The sequence below is a fragment of the Mirounga angustirostris genome, unplaced genomic scaffold (genome assembly GCF_029215605.1).
Source record: "Mirounga angustirostris isolate CCGP_5_RB_7025 unplaced genomic scaffold, mMirAng1.0.hap1 SCAF_6, whole genome shotgun sequence".
In the NCBI taxonomy this organism is placed as follows: Eukaryota; Metazoa; Chordata; class Mammalia; order Carnivora; family Phocidae; genus Mirounga; species Mirounga angustirostris.
In genome coordinates this window covers 35,822,685-35,840,580 of record NW_026991714.1, presented here as the reverse complement: position 1 = coordinate 35,840,580, position 17,896 = coordinate 35,822,685, and the positions used below count along the sequence as shown (strand labels likewise).

General features: G+C 46.5%; 1 protein-coding gene across 3 annotated transcripts; it reads right to left on the bottom strand.

Moving 5' to 3' along the window:
* Window positions 1-5,299: 5,299 nt before the first annotated feature.
* On the bottom strand, window positions 5,300-16,700 carry SERTAD4 (SERTA domain containing 4). Of its 3 annotated transcripts, none has more exons than XM_064594123.1 (6): window positions 16,562-16,700; window positions 13,021-13,196; window positions 12,145-12,335; window positions 11,444-11,635; window positions 10,131-10,246; window positions 5,300-7,817 (listed from the first exon to the last, which is right to left on the bottom strand). In XM_064594123.1, the coding sequence occupies exons 4-6, from the start codon at window positions 11,616-11,618 to the stop codon at window positions 7,056-7,058; spliced, it is 1,053 nt and encodes a 350-aa protein (XP_064450193.1). In that variant the 5' UTR covers window positions 11,619-11,635; window positions 12,145-12,335; window positions 13,021-13,196; window positions 16,562-16,700; the 3' UTR covers window positions 5,300-7,055. The 3 variants fall into 3 exon arrangements, with proteins under 3 accessions (XP_064450193.1, XP_064450192.1, XP_045733117.1); XM_064594122.1 differs by having other exon boundaries at window positions 13,021-13,324; window positions 16,562-16,698; XM_045877161.3 differs by lacking the exons at window positions 12,145-12,335; window positions 13,021-13,196 and having other exon boundaries at window positions 16,562-16,696.
* Between the last annotated feature and the right edge of the window lie 1,196 nt (window positions 16,701-17,896).

The following is a 17,896-nucleotide window of genomic DNA, read 5'->3' as shown; positions in this document are numbered from 1 at the left end:
GGCAGACGCTTAACGACTGAGCCACCCAGGCGACCCTTTTTAAATTTTTTAAAGATTTTATTTATTTGTTAGAGAGAGATCACAAGTAGGCAGAGGGATAAACAGGCTCCCCACTGAGCAGAGAGCTCTATCCAGGGCTCAGGGCTCCATCCCAGGACCCAGGGATCATGACCTGAGCCAAAGACAGATGCCTAAATGACTGAGCCACCCAGGAGCCCCAGCTAATCTGCTTTTTAAACTTAGATCTTATAGGTGAAAACTGTGTCCTAGTTATTTTATGATAGGCCATGTCCTCAAAGTTATGATTATCCAGAAAATAATTCTTTGATCTCCATTACCAGATGTAGGAACACTGGAAATCATTAAGCTTGAACTTCAACAAATCCTAGGGATGAGTCAGAGGTTAATGGTTTTTCACCTTTTCATTTATAAGAGATACCTCTATGTTCTGAGAGATCCTATCTATGAAACCACTTGTATTTACTAACGATAATACCTTCATTTTCCCAGAGTTTCTTCTTGATTTGTGCTGTGTTAACTCAGAGCTGGTTCAATTCCAAGCAACAGTAAAGAAATCTGCCATGGGTTAGCCTATGCAACTATTCTCAGGAAATTTTATAATTGCTAGTAAACCTTTTTTTTTTTTTAAGATTTTATTTATTTATTTGAGAGAGAGAATGAGAGAGAGCGAGCACATGAGAGGGGGGAGGGTCAGAGGGAGAAGTAGGCTCCCTGCCGAGCAGGGAGCCTGATGCGGGATTCGATCCCGGGACTCCAGGATCATGATCTGAGCCAAAGGCGGTCGCCTAACCAACTGAGCCACCCAGGCGCCCTCTAGTAAACCTTTTGAAATGTTAAAAATATCTCAAGAACACCAATGACTATTTTCATAGCTGTCTGAGGGTCCTAGATCCCCAGGTTTGACATCATCTCCATATTTGTTTCAGGCTTGTACAGAACCCAAAAGGCTGAATGCTTTCCACAAAAAGGAGAATCTGGTACTGTCAAGGTCCCACCCTCAGGGCATCCAGGGACATTAGTGGAGATGTTATGGAGGTTCACGGTTACTGCATACCCATCACGTGCCTCCGGGCAAGGGCCAGTCACTCCCTGATATTAAAGTCTTTAATCCTGGCAACCTTGCCAGGTGCGTACATTATGCCACCCATTTTACAGACAAGGAAATCAAGGTACCAGGAAGTCAAGAGGCTGTGGGCCAAGGTCAAGACTGCACAGCTACAGTGGCAGAGCTGGGATTTGCATGTAGGCAGTGATTCCAAATCCTACTCTTAACCCTCTGCTATATTCCAGTCTCACAAGAAACCTACAGCTGCTATGCAGTTGAACGGAACAGGAGAGAGGTACCTTGGGCTAATAACTATACCCTTGTCACAAAGATTGTTTGGTGGATTAATTGAAAAGCACAGCATCTAAGGGCTTGGAAAACAAGGAGAAACACTCCCAGCTCCCAGAAAGGGCAATTAAGCCATTTCTCTCTTCTTGCAAAAGCATAAAGGAAATCCATTAGTCCCTGAAATGGTTTTCCTGTCTTCCTAAAGAAGTTGGCCAAAAAAAGAGTCTTCTTTCCTTTTTCATCTTTAGACTTTTCCTTAAAGAAAGTGCGTTCACTCTGCGATGCATGCGGGGCACAGTCTATCACAGACTTCCTGTACTCCACTCCGTCAGAGAGCAACTCCCAATCCTTTGCTGAAATCCCATGCCTGATAGCCTGTCATTCTCCATCTTTTCCCTCTCATGCACACAGGTGTTTTGTGACTTTTGGGGAAACTGTAGATGCCTGAGTGCTGGGCCAGGTGCACTGAGAAAGCTCCGCTTCTTGATTGCCAGGATACAGTTATGTCACAACGGATTGTAGCTCATTGCACTCGCCTCAGAAAACATCCGCAGTAGGAGTACTCAGGCTAGTATCAGTGGGGGCAAGGAGCATCACATGCCTGATGCTTGGACCCAGCTGCTGCCATGGAATGACCTGGATGAGGGCAATGCCTGTTGAAAGCCAAGCCAGTCTGGGCAGTATAGGCCTTGGGGCAGATTGGGTCTCTCCCAAATTTCGCTATTTGTCCATTGTCTTGGGATCTGGGCAGGAAGCAAGAACACAACTTACATCCCTGCAAGTTTTCTATGTGTGTTCTATCCCCAAGATATGGCATTTTATAAGATTTTATAATTTTAAATCAAGGGAACCGTTATAAAAATGGGGTTGAAAAAAACGTGGGTACTTTCATGAGCAATGACTAATTCATCTCCATACGTTCTATCAGTTTCACTGCGGTCAAAAGCAGGTGTTTCCAGGCTATGAATAAGTAGTTTGCATTTTCAAAATTAACAAATTGGACCAACACCAAGGAAAAAAACAACCACCATAGACAGCCCACCAGAGAATTGTTTACAAAAGAAGATGAAGCTCACAGCAATGGTTTGCAAACACCACCAGACGAGGTTGTGTAAATGCCCTTCGTGTAGTCATGGTTCTTCAGCCTGTCACAGCTACTAAAGAGAAACGCAGAAACAGGAAATTACAGACTATTTTAAACAGCGTGTTTTATGAAACTCACTTGCTGATGCACTTTATGGCAGGATGCGAGATTCAAGTGTTCATAACTTCCATCTTTTCAAGTGCCTTTCCTAAGTGAATTCTCCCAGTTGAAATACGGCATGTACACAGGGCTGGAAACAATCCCTCAAGTAGTTAACTGTTTCACCCTTGGTCATGTAGCTCTCACATCCAATGGAGTAGTGTCAGCCATGTGCAGATAATCTACCTCGCTTGCACACTAACTGTAGGGAAGCAATGGAGGCCTTGAGGAGTAACTTAAAAGATCCTAAATGCATTTTACGTTAAACCACAATCAAAACACAGCGATCTTAAAATGAATGACTAGAAACCGCATGTTGTCTCCCATCACTGAAATACTGATGCCATTCCTCTCTTCACGGACGGCTCTGCATCTCATTTAAACCATCATTGTGCAGGGCCTGCTGCACCGTCTTTCTTGAAACGGTCTGGCAGAACTGGCAGGGATAACCTTAACTACGGATGAAATGGCTTCAAATGTAAGGGGCTGTCATAAAAATGGATTTGAACAACTAATTATTCTCAAAAACGTTTTCTGGGGCGCCTGGGTGGCTCCGATGGTTAAGCGTCTGCCTTCGGCTCAGGTCATGATCCCGGGGTCCTGGGATCAAGTCCCGCATCGGGCTCCCTGCTCCTTGGGAGCCTGTTTCTCTCTCTCTCTCTCTCTCTGTCTCTCATGAATAAATAAATAAAATCTTTAAAAAAAAAAAAAAAAAACGTTTTCTGCTCACAACTTGTTTGAGGAATATAAAAGCCTAGCTGCGCCGCACGGGAATCCTTATATCCTTGTCTGATGTTTATTGTGAAGTTGACATCTCTTAACGCCCATGTCTGTTGCAAGTTGTTTTCAGCTCTCCTCTAGATACACCGAAAGGAAGTCATTAAGTGGAGCTGTAGAATACAAGTTCATGATCGGAGGAGTGGGTAACCCTGCTTTGATGGCGTTAACTATGATCTCTGAAAATAAAGGTTCATTCGCTTGCTTCTGCCCTTATTAAACAGAATGTTCTGAATCTCTTTTGTCTTAAAAGATCATGCCGAAGATGCTTTATCCTAGTGACTGGTCATCAGATAGTCACTTCCATCAGTTTTGAGTTGTTGTTGTTTTTTGTTTTTTTTAAAGATTTTATTTATTTGAGAGAGAGAATGAGAGACAGCACAAGAGGGAAGAGGGTCAGAGGGAGAAGCAGACCCCGCGCTGAGCAGGGAGCCCGATGCGGGACTCCAGGATCATGACCTGAGCCGAAGGCAGTCGCTTAACCAACTGAGCCACCCAGGCGCCCAGTTTTGAGGTTTTCTACCTTCCACCCAAGTCCTGGCTGCTGTAGTCCTGTCCTTGGGACCCCTTCAAGGTGAAGGACAGAATAATAGGATTTTAAGAGTTGGAAGCGTACGACGGTATCTGTGCTCTTTTAAAGTGCCTCTGCCAAACAATCTTCTACAATCACCACTTTCAGAGAGGAAGGGCCAGAGGCAAAGGTTAATGATTTGGTTAACGAGGTGCACCTAGATGCCTCAGGGAGTAGCAATTAAAGGCATTCTTGGGGGAGCTGGGCCATTTTCTTAAATGAAGATTTCCCCTCATTTAACTTTTAAAAGTCTGGAATCTGCCCTATCAGGTTCTCCTTAAAGCAAAGCACAGCAATGAGAAAAGGTGCCACTTCCAGGAGTGTGGGGTGGAGTGTCTTGGCTTTACCAGTCTCTGAGACAGAACTATAGAACCCAGTTAGTAGATTATTATCTGTGCCTTGGCCACCTGGAAAAATCAAACTGAGTATCTTCTGAATAGAAATAGTGATACACGCCCCTAAAGGGGCCCTAATGCTCATACCAACAAAAGGAACATTCTTATTTGGATGGGTGTTTAGGGGTTTTTCAGGGAAGGGGGGGCATGTCTTTTGGTATGCTTAGAAATGTCTTAGAGACAAAAACTTGATGACTAAAACTAACAAATTTTAATGCTGCTGAATTCAAAGGCCCCTAATCATCCAGCAGAGAAGCTCCAGTGGGTTCTGTTGAGCAGATGCCTGAGCCTGCAGCTCAGGTGAGTGCTATGGAAAATCATCAACTCTGTCATTTTACAGCTTTGGCCATCAAGAGGAACATTGTCTGATAATGCTGGGGGCTTCTAAAAAGCAAAAGGATGTCATTTCTTTCATATTTAAATCTCTAGGATGTATTACATTCATAATAAGGATGTTACATTTGACAATTAAGCTTCCAACTAGCTTTCTCCCTTTATCAAATAAAATATTAGCCTCTAGGAAGAACCTTAATACAGAGTTGTATGGAATACCAACAGCAATAATCTACAGCTATTTCGACTGCTGACATATGGGTCATCTTTTTGACAATGTGACATTTCATAAGGCAATCAGCAGGATTCATTCAGTATTTATGGTATGCTATTTTTTTGTCAGAAACTTTGCAAAAATAAAAATCTTTAGATTCTTTAAGGTAAAACCTTCTTGATAACCAACCACATCACTTATTAACATTGGTCTCTTAATCCACAGAAATCTAAATTCACAACGTAGGATTCTTCTAAAACACCAGTCAGGCTGACCTCTTAAAGTAGTCTTTCATTTTGAAAACTCCCGTGTGGCCACTACCTACACTAAGATATTTTGAGTTTTTTTAAAGGAGAAACAGCAACAGAAAAGAGAAACATTGCCGATGATCATTAAAATAAGAAAATCTGAATGAATTTTGATCATTTTAATAAATATATATCAAGAAAACCTCACTTTATTACAACACATTCATATACAAGCATCTATCATCTAAGTTTTCAACATCAAATGTTTATCAAATATTGAAAATAAAGGACAAAACATTACTAGACTATTTAGCCATAACACAAGAACATGTTTTAAAAATTGGTCCTTGTGGACATTGTCCAAATGATGATCCTACTCATACACTGTATGAATGAGACCTATATTTAATATTAATAGCATAATAAAAAAGCTTTATCTTGGAGAAACTGGGAAGACTTACTTCCTCTGTGTGGCATTTGGTTCCTGTGAAGTATTGTTTAAGGAGGCCCAAGTTCAATTAGCAACCTTGGAAACTGGAATACAGTTTAGCAGGAGGAGTTGGCTGGAGTAGGACAATGGACGGTCAGAGGGGCACTCTGAACACTCTTGCAAATGTACAAATTAAAGAAATCATGGAGAAAACTGTTGACCAAATACATGGTAGCTATTGCCAACTGGGTCCCATTTCTCCAAAATAACTTTCCAAAAACTAAAGTCTTTACATTCTTTAAGATAAAACCTTATTGATCACCACATCATTTATTAACATTGTGCTTCTTAATCAACAGCAAAAGTCATATATAAAAAACCACATGCTTTTATAATCTAAACGAGTGAAATGATGCAAAACAGATTAAAGTATAACGCATGCCACTGGTTCATGAACTTCATTGGACAAGAAAACAAAACAAAACAAAACAACCCAAAACCCAAAAAACCCAAACCCCAGCAACAGACCCGTTGCCATAGAAAAGCTCAAGCAGCTTAGTGCTGGTTTCTAACAGCTCTATTGTTTCCCCCATCCCTTTCTAAAAATGCCAAATCCAAAAGCAATTGGGCATCAAAAACAAAGGAAGAATAGAGATGTTGAATCAAAAGTTGAACACAATAGTTTCGAAGTTAACGGTTTCCAAACAATATTGATCCACCCTGTGTATTTTTTTTTTCCTGTTTGTTAAATCCCTGCTGTAACTCTGATTTATCCTTAATTTTCACATTGGCAAAAATTAAGATAAAGTAAGGCACCAAAAATCGCCCTGTATAACACCTCTCTAACTGCCTAATCACGCATCGCAGGCAAGCCAGGAACTCGCAGGGATTACCCTTCTACACATATTGTTGATTGCCGCACCTAGACAGGTGTTTCATTATGTTACATCCCATTTTCATCTGTCATGCAAGACTGTTAAAGACAAGTCCTTAACGGCATGGTGAAGCCACTTCATCTAGCTCCCTGTCTTCAGTCTTTTACTCAGAAAAAAAATACTGTATCATATAGAAGAAGCAGACATCCTTTGCTGGTTACGTTGGTTTGCTGACCAAATAACTACCTAATTAAATTGGCAAACACGCTGCCGTTTCTTAGCTAGTGACAGGCTCCTTGGGGGCACTGAAAAGATCACAAGGGCACATTGTCCCCCAGTCTAATCTACTGACCTTTTCGGTGAGAAAACTAAGGTATACTTTGAAGCATTTAAGTCAACTGTTTTCTCGGTAACATCACCACATTTCTAAGTAGCTTGCTGAGATCTACTATACAGATGTTTTATGCAATCTGCTCTCCAGGCATTAAAACGACACGGCGTGTTCATGGCATAATTTCATCAGTTGTACAAAACTATAAAATCCATTCAAAATAAAATTTATGAGAGCTAATTGATCATGCTGTGCATGCTTCAGAGGCTCGATGAAGAGATGGCTCATAGTTTACTCCCTTTGCCACAGCACGCTTTGTTACTTGGTGAAGGCTCCTTTTTCCTTAGGGACTTTTTCCAAGACTCACTCACATTGCTTTTGTCATTATATCCAGTCTCAAAATAATCATAAAACTGGCCTTTGCCCTCAAAAGCAAGGTCATTTCCCACAGGTTCATGGCTCGGGGGGCCACCATCCCTGTTGGTGTCATTATTTGCCTTCTCATCACTTAATGTGGCCTTTTCCTGAACACCTAGTGACCTGACATGAGTGACAAAGATTTCACTGGCAGGTCCCTGGCCATCACCCTTGTAAACAGGTGCACTGCCTACATCGAAATCCGCCTGGTGGGAACAGCTCGGTAAAGGCAGAGGGGGAGAGGAAGAGGAAGACGAGGGGGAGGGGGGGACAGTGCTGGAGGCACTTCCAACACTAGCATGGACAGAAAGGGGCAGATTTAGGTAGTGACCACCACATTCTTGGTAAAAGCAGCAGGCATGAAACTTTTCACACTCCTCTTTGGCCATCCGCGGTCGCTTCCGATAAGGACAGTCTTGAGCCATAAACCACTCTTGGGCAGAGGTGCCATTGAAAGAGCAGGCAGGAAAGCACCAGTTATTCTGCATGATAATCTCACCATGGAGCCGTTTCATCAAATTGTTGATAAGGACAGATCTTCGGAGGTACACTTCAGGATCATCGATAAACTTGAGCTTTTCTAATGACATATACAGGATGTGGGCTCGTTCCTCAAAAATCGAGATGGTCTAAAAGTCAAAAAAGGAAGAGAAAACTTAGAGGACATGGGCGGTGTAAACATGCCATTCCCAGTATATTGCTTTCGGGGCAGTCTCTGGAGCTGGGCCTGCTGGGGTCCTGTTTCTCCCAGGTTCATTTAGGGATGCTGGCCCCCATGTTGCTCACGTCCTCCCCCGACCTTCCCGCCTCGATGGTGTGGTCAAGCATCTGGGAATCCCATCCCAGTGCAGACCTCAGCAGCGACAAGTCAGGTTGTTTGAGATTTCAATGGCCCAGGGAGGGAGATGCCGAAACACACAACACTCATCTACCCTGCTAGAATTCAGGGGAGCAGCTTCTCCGGAGGGCAGCGAGGTAGTAACAACGGGCACAAGGAGGGGTTCTCAGTGGCTGTTTATATTGTTTCTCGATCTGGATGCTAGTTACATGGATATGTTCACTCTGTGAAATCCATCACGCTGTACTCTTAGGATACTTGTGCTTTTATGTATGTGTATAGAAGCCCATGCACGCACGCACACAGACACACACACACACACTCATGTATTATACGTCAGTTAAGTGTCCTTTGAAAGATGTCAAAATGCAGGTCATAATAAGTCTACTTCAAACCCTGGCCAGAAGCATGACACCTATGTTCAGTACTGTCCCTCTGGCTTTCACACTCGCAATTATCCTTACTTGATCGAGGGACAACAATAATTGAGGCTCAGCCCCTGAAAGGATCAGTCCATGGAAGGGCCCAGGCAGGAGGAGAGATGCAGGGAGGAAATGAGAAGACTCACTTCTGAGCAGTGTAATACTATCACTGGGTGATGACTGGTACAAATCCAGTAGCCACTGGGAACCAGCTACAACCATAACACAGAAATGAAAGAGGAAATAAACTGCTGTGTCCTGGTGGCCAGCTTTTCCAGGTCATAAAAAAAAAAAGCCACCTGGTAGCATGACCTGAGGAACTGCGAACGAAGCCAGCCCAGGTTAACCAAAGGCAGGAACCATACGTTCAGAGAAAAGCCCAGCACCTGCCAACCCATGCTGACGTCTTTATGAGCAAGGTCAAGGCAACACTGAAGGACAAGCATGTGGGGTGGTGAGGAGAGGGGTAAGAGGAGACACAGAGGAAGATCAATCGAAAAATTAAAAACCCTCTCCGCATCTCAGACAACTATGGTCTGGGTTATACCCTCCCTGATTAAATCCGTAGATAGTTTTTAAAGGAAGAGAACCGTAAGGAAAAATAAGTGGTATTTGAAAAGCTTAGGTGGTCAGTTTCTTATTTCTAGGCACTTCCTGGATCCCAGTATTTTTTTTTTCTTCTTATGTTAATCCCCATACATTACATTATTAGTTTTAGATGAAGTGTTCCATGATTCATTGTTTGTGCATAACACCCAGTGCTCCATGCAGAATGTGCCCTCCTCAATACCCACCACCAGGCTAACCCATCCTCCCATCCCCTTCCCCTCTAGAACCCTCAGTTTGTTTTTCAGAGTCCATCGTCTCTCATGGTTCATCTACCCCTCCGATTTCCCCCGCTTCATTCTTCCCCTCCCGCTACCTTCTTCTTCTTCTTTTTTTTTTTTCCTTAACATATATTGCATTATTTGTTTCAGAGGTACAGATCTGAGATTCAACAGTCTTGCACAATTCACAGCGCTTACCAGAGCACATACCCTCCCCAGTGTCTATCACCCAGTCACCCCATCCCTCCCACCCCACCCCCCTCCAGTATTTTCTTCTTAGGCATGCAAAAGAGTTAGCTGTGGCCTTTTCTAGGGAATGAATTACATATTTTAACAAACTAAACCTATGTCATGAGTGTGCAATGAAGTGCGTGTTTCTACTTGCACGCACACATTCAAGGGATAGTGAGTCCACCTCTAAGAGGTCAAGAGAAGCCCCGGGGAACTGTTCCCAGGTGGGCACACACAGAAGGGGCTTTGGCCATGGGACCTAGAGTGTGGGCAGTGGGGAGATGTCAGGAAAGAACAGTGCGTTTCTGCACACACGTGAAAACATGGGCTGCTCACAACCACGAACGCAACCTGGGAACAGTCAAGGCATTTGTAAAAAAGATGTTCCTTGGATTATATAATTTTGTTATTTCTGGGTAGAGGAGCTCCTGCTGGCTCTTTCTTCGACTGCTTGTGAAAATAACAGAGGACCCAAAAAAGTGACAACGATTAATATGGCTCTACTGAGAAGTGGCTCCTTTTCATTGCTTGGGTGGAACAATTTAATTTCTGGAAATGGATCAAGCAACTGTTACTAAGTATCTTAAACTCTTAATAAGAATAATGACTATTAAAAAAACATACTTTATGGCTACAGCTGCTGAGCGGTGGGTGAAAATCCTCTTCTTCCACATACTTTCTCTTAAAGTATGTGATCTTGGATGTTGTTAAAGGATTTGAAATTCCCCTGTAATGTGATCCTGTGGTAATAAATCAGACACGACAAATGACATGTGGTTTGCCAGAGGTTCTCCAAACAAAATACTTTCCTTTAATTTCCTTATAGAAGATAACTTGGCTATATATTTGTCTGTACATGTGGTGATTAAAAATAAACATTTGTCTTAATATTTGCTATCATACAGAATTCTGTGACCCAAGCTAGGTAAGGATTTCTAGGTAATTATAAAGGAAAATTACCTACGTCAGCATTTACAAAATACTCAGAATCTTAATTTTATGTACAAACAGCAAAATTCATAAAGGGGAGGATAGTATTTATTCAAATTGTTTAATTAACTCCATGATAATAGGACACCACTGCTCAAATGTATACATCTTTAACCGTAAGCATGAATAACCAAATAACTTCAAAATGTTATTGGCTGTAGATAAGGAAGCAAATGACTATCTGCACACTGGAGTTATAATATTCTTTCTTTCAAAATATGAAATTCAAAAAAATTTTAACTTAAAATTTGGGCTAACCAAAGTCTTTTTTTCTCCTCAAAAATGTAACACGTCAACCATGAATCAAAGTAGGGTCCAATTTTGAAAGAACAGAGCTTTTAATCCCAAATGAACTTCAAGGGAGTACTTAGTTTATAGTTTAGGGTTTTTTTTTTTTTCTTTTTGAAGTAGTAGCACACAAAAATCCAAGGAACTTACCTTAGAATGTAAGAATAAAAAATCAGGAAGAACATACTTCTGTATTTAAAAAAATTTCCCCCTGAACACGAAAGCCAATTGTGTGCTTAATAAAAAAAGGAGACACATAGCTTCTGGCCCAAAGTGCAGATTCCTTTATGTCTCAGGGGATAAAGATTTCATTGTCAAAAGCTCACCAGGGCTTGTGTAGCTCTGAGAGAACTGTGTAGTTCCACAGGGTGAAAAACCAAAACCCAAACTCAGGGTTTCAAAATCTGGTTTGGTTCTTTTAAAAATATAGGGGGCACAACTTACACATGAAGTAGCAGCACGTGTAGACTCAGGTTTGAACGCAATTTAAGTATCACCTGTGATCCTCTCCCTGGAGCCCTGGGCTCACTTAGGAGAGAGGCACAGACAGCCTGGGAAGTCCCTGGAACAGCTCTCTCAGCTCAGAAGGGCGCCCCAGACACCACCGCCACCCACGAGTCTGGCTGCCGAGGGCAGCGGGGGAAGGTCAAGGGCAGTACCTGCCAGTGGGGGACCGGCTCCCCGGTCTCCCTGCAGAGGGGCCTGTGCTGGCCCAGGGGGGCTCGGGCCTCCGTAGCTGTCAGCCTCCCATAGTGTCTGGTACCCAGCAATTTCAGCAGCTCCTTCCGAGACAATGGGCTCGCAGAATCTATTCATGGACAGAACCAGAGTCATCTCTGACAGCCTCAGATCTAAAAAAAAAAAAAAGAAAGAAAAGAAAAGAAAGAAAGAAAGAAAACAGCCCTAATCAAGAGTAAGCCAAGGGATGGCCTTGGCATTTTCATTCCTTTGCTTTGGGAAACTTTTACTTCTCGGTCCTCCCCTTCACCCTGAAACATTTGATTATTTTTTCAAAGAAAACCTCAGCAAACTCTCTTGCTGCTATTAGCTCAGCCTCTGTGTTCAGCAATCTGCATTTCATGGGCGGATCTTTAAAATCCCATTTCTTATTGTTCTCAGATTCCCCTCAGCCCTCTTTGAGACAGCTGCTTTGCCTCCTCAACACATTTTCCCCCTGACCTTCCTGCGGAAAATGGACTGCTAAGAGGCAAGTCCAAAACCCTTGCGCTTCCTTTCTATTAATAAGGCAAAAATCAATTTTCTAGTCAATCCCCCCCCCCCCCAGAGTCTCCTTTGATGAAATCCGCTAATCAATCAAAAGGAAAGGGTGGGGAGGCCGAAATCTCCCCGTAATCCCTACTGATGCTCTCCGTCGGGTTCGGGCTGGGCAGCTGCCCCCTCCTTCTCTCCTTTCCGCAGGGCCAGTTCCTCTACAACATTCTGGGGCTCCCTCCACTTTCTTCTCCCAAAACGAAGCAGACAGAGACACACTTGGTAGTTGTTTCCACCAGCCCTGATCGGCCTGAACTGGATCTGCCTCCAGTCAAAACACTGTAAGATGAAGACAGAAAATTGGCTCCGGTTTCAAGCCGGGAGTTGCAGCCCCACAGGAGCCAAGCACAACATCAACGGAGCAGGCAGAATATTAAACAGGAGCCAGGGCTTCAGGGCCAGAGGCAGCCGACAACTTTCCTCGGCAAGGCCCAGACACAAGGCAGGAACTTTCCAAGAGGCACCGCGCTGCGGCCCTCCTCTTCAGCCCCCACCGCTGCCTGGGGCCTGTGGGGAGACTGGGAGCCTCTCTGCTCCATGATGCCCGCTGGGCTCCTGCACGGCTCACGTGGTGTGGGCCATTCCCCCCCCGCCGCCCTGGGCGCAGGGGCTTCACTTGGTCCCAACTAAGGCTCAAGGCAGGGTCAAGGGTGAGTTCAAGGGGGAAGAGAGTTTTGATACTCGGGCAAAAAGACTGATGGGCCAGAGATCAGTGGTGACAGCACAGAAGCTTTGGCGCCTTATTAATGGCCAGTTCCTTTTACAAGACCCGAACCTCCACTATCCCACTTTGCCATTTAAAGAACTGTCACAAAGAGTGATGTCAGGCCTGCTTTCTGAAGATTGATTGTCTTTCAAATATACACTAAGGGTCTAGTTCATGCTTTCTTCTCCAAATTACACAGCTCCTAAGGTTTTGGGGAAAGGGCGAATTTACCGCTGTCCAGCAGGAGAGTATAATTACCTAGGTGTTCTAACAAGGGTCCACTTCCAGGTACAAGAAGGAAAACCACCAGGGGAAGGGGAGATAGCTTCACTGAAGTGATGAAGTCCTTATGGCTAACAGAGCAGCTCTTCCAGGAATGACTCCATCCTTTATCCAGGCTTCTTCTTGAGATCCTAAATTCTGTCCCAACCTCACTGAAGGATGAACAGGGTAAGTGTCCGTGTCAGTGGCCAGAATGAGGACCCAGCTGATCTGGGCTGCCAAACCACCTACCCCTTTTCTTTTTAAAATGCAGCAGCCGAAGACTTACTGCGAGTAAAACCTTATTACAAAAAAAAAAAAAAAAAAGAGCGGTTCGATTATTCTCTAAAAGCAAACGGTGGGACATGCCATTTATTTTGCTCTTGACTCATCAAAAAATTTACACTACACTGATTTGATAAACTAAGCTATTCTATCACCCCTCAAACTCAGCATCCAAACAAGATATCAAGCCTCATGATAATTTATTCCCTGGGAGACTCTCATAAATGGTCTAATTTCTTAACCTATTATAAAAGACAGTTGTATCAGCGAGTGCTATTGCCAGGAGCACATGAATTATAGCTTTCTCTCAGTAGCCCTCTCTCACTGACTGCAACACTATTTTCCAGCTTGAAATTCATACTCACTTTTGTGCGGGATTCTGGGAATAAGACCCAAGCTTTTTGTCTATGTTGAACTTTTATGACATAAAACTAGAGAAGGTTGACAAATTCACGCCCCTTAAGAAAGTGAAGCATTTGTAGGCCCCCTAGAAGCAATTACCTTTGTTTAATAGGATATTATATGGGCCTGTGCTATTTTATGTTCCTAAGAGTTTGTTTCCATTTTAATGGCTTATTGTTGTAGCTGTTTTGGTGGTTAAGGATTTCAGTGTTTCTATTTGTTAGTATTGATTCCAGCATATGAAATCCTATCAGAATGCATCTGAACTGGAAACACAGCATAGTCCTTTTATCTTGGCTCTTTCTTTCCATTATGACACCTGATTTCTCTAAGGTTTTCTTTTTTGAACTGGAAACTTTTACACACAAAATCCTAAACCGGAGAAGCTCAGTGCCACAAACGATATTTCTAAGTCTGAATAAAATATGAATGACTTCAGATTATTTGGGAGCGGGGAGGAGATTTTGCAGTTGAGTCTTCCTGGCCTATTTAGAATTTATGCCGGGATGTTAACAAATTAAGAAGGCAAGTTCCACACGCATGAAGCATCGGGAGTGTGTGGTGCTATGCACCAATGCTTCACATGACTCTTTATTTGTATTACATGTGCAGATCCAAACTGTCATTATTCTCTGTATGATGAGATTTACATTATAATTCTATTACCGAGTTCAGAAGTTTAAATCCACAAATTCATGCGCTGTTAATATCAGATAGAACCACGAAGATGTACAATTACGGTAAAATTTGTTTTTTTAACATCAGAGGTGAGTGGATTCAAAAGAAGGCTGTTAAAAGTGTGTTTGGTCCATACATGGGTTTAAAAAGTAAAAAATAAGAAGGTCCTTAACCTCTTATCTCCAGGCTCCTGCATGTCTGTTCTGTCACCCAACTGATGTAGTGGCATGACTCCTCAAGCATTCCCAGAAGGCTGAGGGCTAAAATGTCATGCTTTTCCAGCAAATGTTCATCGTAAAGTTACCAGGCGTTGCTCTACAATTTGGTTTTTCCAGATGGGTTAGGCTTGTTCTTTCCTGAGAGCCATTCTAATGCTAATAGGAGTGGCTGGCCCACAGAACAGGCTAGCTAGATTCAGTGGCCCCTTGAATCTAACGGGGGCTCCAGATCATTCTTTGCCCAGCCCTGCCCCCATCTCTCATTGGAAATTAGAGAACATTAAGAGCATTCTAGCAGTTAGAGATCGGATTCCCACACTGAAAAGCCGAGAAGTAAAGGGCTGATATTGTCAAGGCACCTCTGGGGCTGCCCAGGTGGAATCAAGCCCCTGACCTCGACGTTGTGCTTAGCAAGATCCCAACAGCTCGTCCAGCTGCTGCTGCTGCTGGTGGTGGTGGTGATGGAAGGGGCTGAATGGGTGGAAGAAAATCCTTCGACCCTTCTAAATAGATGTCGTTTTTCTGCCAGTCCCTGCAATACACCTGTCTACCCTGGGAAATGCATTTCTCAGCTGTAGCTTCGAGAGGCCAGGAACTTTAGGTCAGGTCCTGGGGCTAAGAACGCGGGTGCTGGGCCTGAAGGAGAAGATGGGGTGTCCAGGTGTCCGAGCCCTGGCGCCAGGTCTCCCCATCCCAGGCCCAAGACTGGGGTGGTGAGGTTTGGAGAACCGACCCCCTGCAGGCACCGCGTCCGGGCTCCCGCATAGACACACCCCCAGGGGTCGGTGCCGCGGCCCCGGAGCCCCTTCCCGGGTAGCGAGCCGAGCCCTGCCGGCCGCAGGAGAAAGTAAACAACACCCCAAGTGTCTGGGAACAAAGGCAAGTTGTCTTTCCACGGTGCCGGAGCCGTGCGCCTCTCCTGAAGAATAAGAGCTATTATTACTCTTTCTTTTCTTCTTCTTCTTTTTTTTTTTTTTTTTTTTAAAAAACAAGTTTCCTTCTAAGGGAAATAAACACCAAAGGTAGGATTCCAAGGAAATGACTCACGGCGGCTGGCAGGGCTCTGGCGAGGCTGGCCCGGGCCCCGCGCTCCAGCCCGCAGCAGATGCCTGCCCGGCCCTCCCTCCCTCGCCGGCCAAGCCCACTCGGAGCCCGCGGCTGCGGGAGCGCCGTGCGCGGCCGTGGGACCCGGGCGGAGGGGGACAGCGCCCGCACCGTCCGCGCCTCCTGGGGCCGGGGGGCCGCCTGCCCCCCGCCTCCGCGGCCCCAGCCGGGCACTCCGGAAAGTTGCTAGGGCCCAGGAGGCGGGAGGGGAGGAAGGGAGGAGAGAGGCGGAGGCGTGGACCAGGCGGGCAGCAGCCGAGCCCGCCGGGGAGGTGAGCTGAGGATAGAGGAGCCGCCGCCGCCCGCAGCGCGCCTCGGCTGCCGGGGAGGAGAGTGCGGGGGCGGAGGTGGCGGAGGACAGAAGGTGTCAGCTCCTGCAGCTATTCCTTTTTCTCGCAGACGCGCGCTCCTGACATCCACAATCCCTCCCTCTCCACCTGCCCAGCGCCGCGGCGCCCAGACCCCGGGGGCATCCCTCCTACTGACCCCCCCGTCCCCTAGGGGAAGGGAGGGAGCGGCCGCCGAGGACCCTGGGGGGGCTCACCCGGGCTGCCATCCCCACCCGCCCCCGGAGTCGGCTCGGTGCGCGCAGGCGGCAGCGGTTCCCGCCCCGGTAAAGGCCCCGCGGCGCACGCCAGCCCCGGGAAAAGCCCGCGCCGCTCCGGCGCCCGGGTGGTTGTCCTGGCCCCCGCGCCGGCCGGGTCCCGCGCCGGCCGGTGCGCGTCCACTCGGCAGCCCCGGCGCGCGCGAGGCCGCGGGGGTGCCAGTGGGCGCGCGCAAACGCCCGCGGGGACCGGCCCTCGCCCTCCACCCGCCCTGGCCTCGCCGCCCGCGCCCGGCCCGACTCTTACCGCGGGGTCAGCCGGGAGGCGGCGGCCGGAGCGCTCGCGCTGCCGCTGGTCCGCTCTGGGCTCGGCGCCAGCCCGGCCGCCGGTGCACAGTGGCGCGGGGCCCGGCCCGGCGGCCCGGTCGGCGGTGGACGCTGGTGCGCGGCGGGCGAGGGTCCCGGCAGGTCCCGCCGCCGCGACTGGGGCGCCGCGCCGCCGTCGCTGCAGACGGTTATGGTAATGAGCGGCTCTGTCTAGCGAGGAGCGTGTGAAACCCGTCAATCCTGTTTGCCATTTCCCCGTGGATTTCCGAGGAGAGGTTCTGCAGGATGCCCCCAGGGTGAGAGAGGGAACATGACAAGCGCGCCCGCTCTCCCGCCCTCCCTCTGCTCCCGCCGCCGCCGCCGCTCCTCAGGCAGCACACGGGGCGCCTTCCCCTCACCCCCACCCCAGCCCGCCCCCTGCCTCCTTCCCTCCTTCCCGCCCTCCCTCCTCCCTCTCCTCCCCGCTCTCCCCTCCCCTCCGCTCCCGGTGCCCGGGGACACGCGGGCCCAGCTCCAGCCCGCAGCCCAGACCCCACGCGCTCCCCGGCTCCCGCCCCAGCCCTGGGGGCTCGGCTCCAGCCGGATAACGTATTCACTCTGCAACCTTCTGAGATGTCTTCTTCTTTATTATTTGGTTTAGTTCTGTTGTTGTTGTGTGTGTGCGTGTGATTAAAAAAAAAAAAAAATCTGTGCCTTTCCCACCCTTTGCAAAAGACTTTCTTCTCCTTTGCCACAGCAAACGGAGATGAGAAACAGATGTCTTTGCAGGACCAAGCAGTTATTCTCCCCTCGCCGCCCGCCCCCGCCCGTTCCCCTCCGGAGCTGCATATGTATAAAAAAGCAACATTGGTCCTCCTGCAACTTGAATTGGCAACTCTTTCTGGGTGGGGAGCCTCCAGGGAAAACCTCCAGGAAATAAAAAAGTAATAAAGGAGGTTGTCCTTGGTCAAGGGAATGTAATTTAAGCCCCGGAATCACATTATTTTGCAAATAATAATTTTCCCCTATTTTAGGCTCAATTGGAGTTTGTTTTTTCAAACATTAATTCATAACTTCTGTCTAGGGACTCCTCCATAGTCGAGATGGGTCATTTCAGGTGTAATGAACACAGAGGCTTGGAAGGCATAGACCTAATAAAATCGGGGGGGGGGGGGGAAGGCACCTGCACAAAAGTGTTACAAAGACTATAATGTTTGTTTACTGATACTATGCCAGATGTGCTAAATATAACACTTGTTTAAAACAGTGATCCTCCGACTGTGAAAAACCAAACCTCTTGCTGCCTGGCTCCCTAGGAATCAAGGAGAGGCACAGA